General features: G+C 44.1%; 1 protein-coding gene across 3 annotated transcripts in view; it reads right to left on the reverse strand.

The window, feature by feature from the left end:
- Positions 1-8,825, reverse strand: part of SSBP2 (single stranded DNA binding protein 2) — a 303,233-nt gene extending 294,408 nt beyond the window's left edge. For all 3 annotated transcript variants that reach the window (XR_009694225.1, XM_061151947.1, XM_061151945.1), the window contains exon 1: positions 8,679-8,825. Coding sequence is in view for 2 of the 3 variants with exons in the window: in XM_061151947.1 (XP_061007930.1) it covers positions 8,679-8,740 (62 nt within the window). In the remaining variant the exon portion in view is untranslated. The remainder of the gene's footprint in view (positions 1-8,678) is intronic.
- Positions 8,826-9,887: the final 1,062 nt, after the last annotated feature.

Genomic DNA, 9,887 nt, shown 5'->3' on the forward strand with positions numbered 1-9,887 from the left:
CTTATGTGTTCAATAAATCTTAAATATTTCTGCCATCAATAATACTATAAAAGCCAGATGTTCCACTCCCTTCATTAGGAACAACTACATCAGTGGGGTTTAGAAGATAAGAGACAGGCAACCTTATTATTTAGGAAAATCCACATAAACTAAACTCACCACCAAGTTGCTCAATAAAAACTAAAACCAGACTCTAAGAAGCATAGCTTCTCATCCCAATTTCGACTCATATTTTATATATCCTTGAGCAATTATGCTGATGCTGAGAGGTTACCTCAATGGTGAAGTGAAGTCGCTCAGTCGTTTCCGACTCTTTGCGACCCCATGGACTGCAGCCTTCCAGGCTCCTACGTCCATGGGATTTTCCAGGCAAGAATACAGGAGTGGGTTGCCACTTCCTTCTGCAACCTCAATGGTAGTTTAGCCTGTTTAAAATGCTCTAACCCCAAATCTTCTCATGACTGACTCTTTCAGTATTACTCAGGTCTCTGCTTACTCAGGTCTCCCCTGAACCCCCCAATCTAATGTAGCTTCCCAGCCATTCTCTATGTTACAATTACACTACTTTATTACCTTTTTAACACTTCTATCTGAAATTGTCTACTGTATATATTGGGTTAGCCAAAAGATTCATTCAGATTATTCCATAAAATGTCCCAATATTTACTTGTTTATTATTACATGCTTCTCTTTCAAACTTGAAAGTAAGTCCCATAAGGCAAGGACCCGTTTCATTCTCTCCGTATCTTCAAGATACATCTTCCTTGCCAAAGACCTCCACTTGTGTTTCGGTAGTTCAGATACAAGGGAGGAATGTTCCCAGCCTGGAGGATGACTGATTTAAGTCAGTTATGGTTATCCCATTACCGTTCCCAGTAACTGGTTTAGGGGAGGGAACTTAACAGTTTTCTTCCGTAAGACATCTGCTAAGCACCTCAAGAAGAAGCTTTTCTCTCTGATTAATGAGACATAAAGGAAACACCTTGCCCCTTCTCCTGCCTTTATACTTGGTTGTATGAGGAAGTGACTCCGGGAACCTGATGCAGGGACGCTGCATTCATGGGAGGGAAACCATGAAGATGGCAGAGAAGCTGATCTCTGGTGTTCTTGAGTCTCTAAATCAACTCAGAAACTACCTCTTCTAGACATCCTGTTATGTGCGAATTATTCTTAAGCCCTGACCAATTAAGCCATTTTCTATCTCTTGTTTTGATACCTGCCACCAAAAGCACAATAATCTCTTAAGTCTCTTGTTTCTCCTGTGACATTAATAGAAAGCAGTACCTACAATCTAGCGGATTCTTGAGATTAAATGAGACAACGCAACTAAAGTGCACAGCCACAAAGTCACGTCCAGCTCTTTGTGACCCCATGGGCTGAAGCCTGCCAGGCTCTTCTGCCCACGAAAAATTCTCCCGGCAGTTTCCTTCTCCAGGGGATCTTTCCCACCCAGGGGTCAAACCCACAACTCACGCTTGGCAGCCAGATTCTCTACCACTGTACCACCTGGAAAGGCCCAAGTAAAGTGGCAAAATAAACAAAATACTCAAACGATAGCATCTGCTGTTACTATTAAACATTCAACTTTCTATGACAAAACTCCACAAACTCTTTATGCAGTATTTGGGATTCTGTTATTTTACAGAAAAAATTCATTTTAACCCTGTTTAAATAAAATCATTTTTAACAGGATAACTCATTCACCCTCTTTACTTTTTTATATTAGTAAAGAAGTTTTTGGTTTTTTTCTCAAGTTTGAAGTAGGTAAAAAGAAGAAGAATCAAGGCAAATACCAGATCACTAAAGAAAAATAATCACATTAATTTCAGGTGAGACACTGTTTTTGGAATCAACTCCTCCCTTAACTTACACAGAGCTAAGTAAAAATTTTCATCTACTATTCTTATCTTCACAAATATTTCAAGAGTATTTTAAGATGGCTTGTGTTGTGTTAGTTGCTCAGTTGTGTTCAGCTCTATGTAACCCCCCTGACTGTAGCTTGCCAGGCTCCTCTGTTCATAAAATTCTCCAGGTAAGAATATAGGAGTGGGTAGCCATTCCCCTCTCCAGGGGATCTTCCTGACCCAGGAATCAAACCCAGGTCTCCTGCATCGCAGGCAGATTCTTTACCACGCAAGCCACCAAGGAAGTAGACTACACTAACTACAAATTTATTACATGTTAGTAACTATATCTATGTTATATATACAATTTCAAAAAATTCTTTTTTAAAAAGTGTTATACATCAGTTTCTACAATATTTTTCTGTGCTCAACTACTTGTTTGATATGCCACAAAGCAAAATTAACACAGAAGATCAAAAATAAGAGATTTCCAGGTCATTGGTTCAAGCTCACTCCCGCTGAATTGTGATCTAAAATGTTACGATGGCTCATTACTATTGGAAAGCGGTATGGGTCCTACATGAAACAGAATAATCAAAATTCTTAAAGTAAAATATGAAGGTAGGTTTGTCATTACTAAAGAAGTGACACCAACTGAAGTGTCTCTTTTAAAGAGGAACAAAGAACAAATATTAATTCCTTCACTGCCTGGAAATGCCCAGGCTGTTATGAGCCCAGATAATTTTTTGGGTCTATCAATATTACAGAAACATTATTAGCATCACTTCTCAAAAATCTTTACTAACCCACTCTGACAAAAATTACCAGTTACCCATTATGACCAATAAAATTTGAGCAATTTGTACGGCTATTAAAAGTTATCTGGATTTACACTATTCTTCCCTGGTTGGAACATTTTTCTACCTGTTTTTCAACATCTCACACAGTGACTAAGATATATAGTTCAGGGAAGAATAGCCTCTACTATTTCTGTACTACTGAAAACAAGTAGGATATAAATCTTGGCAGACCACCTTTCGGATCACTCTTTAGCGTATATATGGGGGTTTGGTATTATAGTCAAATAACTCATAGTCCAAGTTGTGTTAAGTTGTATACATGTGTTACATTAATAGATGTTACATATGTAAAACATATATAAAATCTGACAAGCAAATTCTAGAATTCAAATATAACCACTTACTTTTAATTCCAAACTCTTTTCAGATTTCAAAATATATCTTATTCTGTTGCTCCAGTGCTATTTTAAGGCCTTACTTTGATAAGCAGTAAGTAAGTAATATTTTAGTATGTTTACAGAGGCTTACTAACCAACAATACGTCACCAGTACACAAATATTTTATATCCTTCCCATACCAACGTCAAAGCAATAAAGTACACACAATAGTACGGAATATTCCCACATATTACAGAATAAAACTATCTTCAATACATATTTTAAATTAAACATTATAAGTAGTTTCTTGTCTTTTAAGTCTGGTACATTAAGCCTCAATCCTATGTCTCAACATTAATATAATATTTGTAATCTCTATGGAAGAGAGAACATTCTAAATTCCTCAAATTTTACTTCTAATTCTAAACTATTAGGGTGGAGTGTTAATAAACAGCAACCTCGGTATTCCAACCCTTGCCTATGGTGTATGTTTCAATTTTAAAACAAAATAATTCTATTTTCTAGTAGTAACTGAAGATGTAAGATGCATTTAGTTCACTACTGCAAAGTAACTAAAACTTAATTTTTTTCCTTCTTAAATTTGTTTTATATGGCAAATTGGCTGTAGGGTGTGGAAATAAACCTTTTTTTTTTCTTTCACAGCTCTGAAAAAATACATTTCAACATTATTACTATTTCTAAGAGTAATAAACCTCTAAATAAACAATACTAAAAGTTAACTCTCAACATCTTACACTTTTTTCTTTAGATTTGTTCCTTCAAAAAACATCATTTTTTGGATAATTCTAAAATAATGGAAAGGAGATCAATCAAAAGTAAGGCTCCCAGAGCTGACATATTAGATACAAGTTATTTTGGAGGAAATATCCTGGGGATTGAGAAGGGAACAGTCAATTGAATATCATATAGAAAATTTAATCCCCATAAAGGTATTCCTTCATTAGTTTTAGAAATCTTGAATTGTGTTAAATGCATTAACTGCTTCTCAATCAAGTTTCTAATGAGATCTGTATTACTTCACTTGCCTTATTACCTTCAGGAAAAAAAGGAAAGAAGGAAGAAGAAAAGTTTACCATTTGGGGGGGGGGGGGCAACTTAATAACAAAAGAGAGGTCATGTGGATGCTAGTATCTACAAACTCTCTTATATGGAGTAGTATTTATTGTTTTTTCCAAATTTACAAAATTCATTTGACTAAATTCTATTTCATGCATAATCACGACAGTCTATATGAAATCATATTTAAATGATCATTAGATTTTAACCACTTAAAAATGAGTTTATGTTGTTTTCATGGTTTAAAAACCAAAGTTACTTTTCAGAGCCACAGGTCAAATGTACAGATTTCTATAGTTCCTGACAAGTTTAACTTAATGTCAGTATTTAGTATATGTATCTTTGTTCAGTGTTGTTTTATGATACATTCATCTTTCTGTGCTATTACATAATTTTAAAGATGAAATTAGTTTAACAAAAAGTAGTATCACACTCATCTATTTGCAGGTGCTAGGTACGCTTTATGTGGCAGCGTGGCATAGAGAGTGGCCTAAAATTCAGCAACATTACATACAGAACTTGCTCACTACAATGTCTAATTTTAAAACTTAAGGGATCACACAGAAGTTCCAGAAGGAAAAAAATCTCAAGAAACAGGAATTTTTCATTATTTTAGGCTTTCAACTTTCCCTCCTAAAGTTTCTGTTTTCCCCACACAACACACATGTCTGCAATCTGTCAAAATGGAGGGCGTCAGCATAAGGTGCACCAATGGTAAAGACTACCTATCTGATCAAACATTTGAAGTCTGTTATATCTGATCCTGTAAAGCTGTTCCCTAAATCTGTAGCAATCTACCCTAAATCAAGAAAGCAAACTAGGATAGTGAAAAAAAAAAAATCTACCTTTCATCTTCAACTATAGATTTTAAGCAGAGATAGCTTTGTTAGAAACCCAGCTAGTAGTGTATCCCTAGGCAAAGTTACTTAACTAGTCAAGAGTTTTCTTATTTCTTTAATGAAGAAAAAAAAAAAAAATCAGTATCTTGCAGAACTGTTGGGAGAATTAGAAAAAATAAAGTGCAGAACACAGTGAGTTACACACAGAATGACAATTTAAATAATGATTACTCTTCTGCTGTTATCAGTTAATTTTTAAATACCCTTAAGCTAGAGAATATGGAATTCAAACTTCCAAAGTCCTTATTTTGGAGGTCACTGAAAAAAATTTTTTTCACATTGAAAACATGCCCTTGAGTCTAACATCTTCACTTATTCAACAGCATTTAGTTGGTGCTTTTGACATTTGAAGACACTATTCTTAATGTCAAGGACAGCTCAGAGAAGAAATCTGAAGTATTATCCCTTGCCCTCAAGAAACTTACATTTTAGAGGAAGGCAAATATTAAACAACCAATTGCATAGTTACTTAATTGCAATTGAGACTGCAGTACAATGTTACAAAGAAAGCCTGCTAAAGGGGGAAATGACCTAACAGCATCAGAATTTAAATTTCTACACAAACATCCCTCCTCCCTCCAAGGGTTTTCAATCACCCTGTCTATAATTAAACCTAATCCAAACTTCTGTATAGACTTGATCCGTCTGGCTTTTAAAACAACGAAATCAGTAATTAACCTGACTCCAGTCATTTTTATGTTCAGAAATGTATAGTGAAAATATAAAACCTGCATAAAATCTACAAATTAATTTCAACTATAGCACATAGTGACTTAATGAAAGAGAAAGCAAAGATATAATATAGATAAGGGCCTGTCTGCTCTCCTCTATGAACTCATAAGAAAATGTATTTCTTGATGGATTATAAAACCAGTATTTTTATTTTATGTGCATGCCATTATTTTTAATGATGATTCATTTTTCAGAATGTTTTTATTGTAAAATGTTTACATATTCATTACTGAAAAACATTATTTCTGTGACTTTTAAGGCCAGTACAGTTCTAATTTGCTATATAAAAGAACATTCTTCACTCGGGCACTTTTTGAGGTCTGCCTCCTTAAAAAAACTTTTTTTAATCTGGTGATATCCATTTTAAAGACAACTTCAAGATACCTATCTTCAGAAGTCAGTAGGTTATTGTGGAATAGTGCCATTAAAGTCCCAAGTACACACAAAGGGCAAAAAATGAGTAATCAGATCAACTCTTCTGGCAAAATGAAACTTACTGCATCAAACAGAATCTACACCTCAATGTTTGTCTTCGATTCAAACAACATTCGCCTAGAAATTAACGCAACAACAGTTAACTCAGTGATCATTGTCAGTTCTCCAAAAGTGGCCTCTACCTATATTTAGTTCCTAAGGCAAAGCAATCCAGGGTTCCTGCTGCCAATTATAATGAATGGAAGAAATTTATTTAAATCAAATAGCACCATCTAGCAGAACTCTCACCACCTGGCTTACAAGTGTAGATGTTACTTGGTGTTCAGTTTGGTAGACTTGACAGCAAAATGGCAATTATTTGTTTTCATGACATAACCACAGAATTAGAGCTAGAAAGGACCTAAGACACACCAGGTTCAACTTCCTCATTATTATGCTAGATGATTTTAAAATTTTTTTACAAAGTTATCATAATATAGATTAAATCCAGCCATTCCTGGAAGTTCAAGTAAAATGCAAAATTTGATTTTCAAAAACCACCCTGAAAGTAAGTAAGGTATACCTCAATACAACATTTCAATTCCTTCACTCCCCAAAATATGAAATCCAAATACTCTGTAATCATTAAAACATCTTCTCTAAATGTTTCTGTTTTCTCAGCTATATTGCCACTAAATGATAAATGCACACAAATTACGCTATCTCAAAACTTCAATTCCATTAACTTGCTATTTCTTAACCAACCTATAATGCTAAATCTTTTACATACTCCTTGTCACAGCAACAAGATCCTGAATACAGCTCAGAAAATACCTCGCGGGGAGGGGGGGAGTATCTTTTTTTGGTTTGTTTTGATACGCCAAGGCCTGCCGCCCCTAAATCCTATAGGAATTGCGTTTATTGCTGCCAACACGAAGATTAGGAAATGTTCCCAACCCTAGGGCACGAGAAACTTTCAGAAGACTACTAACTGCCTAAAACTAGGAGGGAAACCCGGTAGTTTCTGCACGTTCGTTTTTTATTTACGCAGCTATTTCCTTGTGCAAGGTGACTAAAGTAGCTTTTGAGAGATGCTCTCAGACTTGTCCCCCAGTCTGAAGTCCTCGGAAGGGCAGAGCGCGTCCAATGACAGGGATACGCCTCATCCTCAGAATGGAGGTGGTTAGTGGGAATCACCACCAGAGCTGCTGCACAGAAAAGAGGGGTTCTTCCTCAGTGGTCACAGTCACTATGCGCTCTCATTTTTAGTAACAACCAAATCACCGTTACAAGCACATAAGAAGAGAAGCAAACAACCCTGCTTCGCAGCGTGCCGTGACGGTGGCATCCCAGCCCGGGAGGGGCTCTTTTCTCGCCAGCCTCCCCTGGGCTCCCACCGGAGTTAACACCTGTATCTCCTCGCCACACCGACCAAACAACTAACTCCTCCCCGTCTCCACGCTTCGACCCTTCCTGCAAGTCCGGGTTCGGACCACTGCCCCCTCCCCACCGCAGACAGCCCTCCTCGCGCCAGCGGCCGCGGCCCCCACGGCTACTCCTCTGCGCCCCGCGACCCCCGCTCGCCGCCCGGACCGCCACGGCCCTCTACGTTTGGGAGGCTGCAAGCCTCCAAAAAAAAGTTCTCCAGTCGCCGCCGCCGCCGAGTTGGGTCGACTGCGAGCGGCAGAAACGTCAGCCTACCCCAGCAGCTCCCGCTTCTCGCCAGCACACTTTTCCTCCCCGGGAACTCGGTCCTTTGACTCCCAAACTTCAGCGGCGCCCTTGGCGCCCCCTGCCCCGGGCTCCGCGCGGCGCTCGGGGCCGCGAACGCGGCGTCCCTCCTCCGGACCGGGAAAGCCCCGACGCCCACCCGGCCCACGCCCCGCACACGCCCTCCGCGCCCCGCGCGCGTCTCCGCGCCCAGCGGGGCCCCGCTCGGCCGCTCCACGCCCGGCTTCCGCCCGCCGCGCGCCCGGCCCCGCTGCCTTCGCCTCGCCAGGCGCACCCGGCCCCGGTGCCCGAGCCCCCTGCCGCGGTGCCCCTCAAGCTGCCCGCCCCGACCCCGGCCCGCCCCCACCGAACACCCACATTCGCTCCGCGTGCCCTCCTCCACGCAGCTGCCCCCTCCCGCCCAACCTCTACCCCCGGAGGCTCTCCGCTCCCCGCAGCCCCGGACCCCAGCTCTAAAGTTACTTTGCGAGGAGGTGAACCCGCGGGTTATTTCCCTCAATCACCCAAACAAGTTTCCATCCCCGCCACCAGCACCGCCGCCGCCCCCCGACACACTCGCTCCCTCCTGCCCGCCAGACCCCACGGCCGCCAGCCCCGCGCGAGCCCCTCCTGGGAAACAGCCGCTCCCAGCACCGCACGCCCCCCACCTCGCGCACCCCTCCCCCTGCCAGCCCACCCCCCGGCTCTCCCCCGGCAGAGAGTGTCTGTGTGTCTGGGTGTCTCCGAGAGAGTGTGCGAGTGCGTGCGTGTGTGTGTGTGCGCGCGTGAGAAGGCGGAGGTGGGTGAGAAGCGGAGACACTTACTTCTCCCGGGCCTGGCTGTCGGACGGGACGGCGCTGCTGTTACTCTTGCCTTTGCCGTACATGCTTGTGCCGAGAGCAGCTCCCACTGTCACGCACCTGTCAACCCATCACAGCCTCCCCGGGAACAGCCCCGTCCCCATGGCGACCCACGCAGCCACCCCCACTATTGGCCGCCCCACGCCAAAGCTCCGCCCCCTTCGCCCAGGCAACGCACGAGACTGACAGGCCTCCCCCCCACCCCCTCCGGCCTGCCGAAGCGCGCGGCGGCGGCTACAGCCTAAGCGGCAGTCTCCTCCCTCCTTCCCTCCCTCCTGGGTTCCCTCCCTCCTTCCCTCTCCGCTCTCCTCCCTCCTCCCGCTCCTCTCCCTCCCTCCCCCCTCCGAACCCCGGCGCAAGGGGGGAATTAGAAACTGCTCTAGAAGGATTTTAAACAACTGGCTGTTCCCTCCGCCGCCGCCCCTCCCCCCGCACCGCCCGCGCTCGGCTCCTCACTGGAGAGAAGGCGCCGGGAGGAGGGGAAAGTGCGGCCTGGAGTCTCTGGCAGGAGCCGGCGGAGCCGGAGCCGCCGCGGCCCCAGACTTCGGGGCGCCCGCCGAGTACACAGGCAGATCTACGGCCCCAGCCGCCCTGGGGAGCTACCCCCCCCCCCCCCCCCCGAGCCCCTTTCTCCCGCTCCTCTCCTGTCTGTGACCCCGCGCCGGTACCCAGGATTGATCTCTGCGGTCCTCGGCCCTACTCCCTGCGGTGTCGCCCCCGCCCAGCTCCCAGAGGGCCGGCTGGCGGGGGACACGCGCACTGTTCCCTCGACCTTCTGGCTGAGCGACCGGGAGCGACTCGCCTTCCCTCCGGGGAGGGACTGTGCCTCCGGCCCTTGGCGCCGCTGGGGTGGCGTCGCCTGGCTCCTGGGGCCGCGCCCTGCAGCCCGGGGGAGCACTCAGGCTCGGGCCTGGCTCCTCTCTGTAGAGGTGAGCCTTCCTCCCAAAGATGACCCAGTGGCTCCTGGGGCCTCAGTGGCCCCCACCTCGTCCTCCTAAGATCAGAGCCCCGCGACACGCCAGACCTACTGCAGAAAAGGGCCCCGGGTATCCCACCTGGCCTGCCTCTCCAGCCTTGGGCGTTGATGCCAACTCATCCTGACCTTTGGAGTGGAAAGGACGTTAGAAGGCTTTTAAAAACATCCCTGTCTTTGTCCATCAGAATAGGCCCCAG

The sequence above is a fragment of the Dama dama genome, chromosome 9, assembly GCF_033118175.1.
Source record: "Dama dama isolate Ldn47 chromosome 9, ASM3311817v1, whole genome shotgun sequence".
Classification (NCBI taxonomy): Eukaryota; Metazoa; Chordata; class Mammalia; order Artiodactyla; family Cervidae; genus Dama; species Dama dama.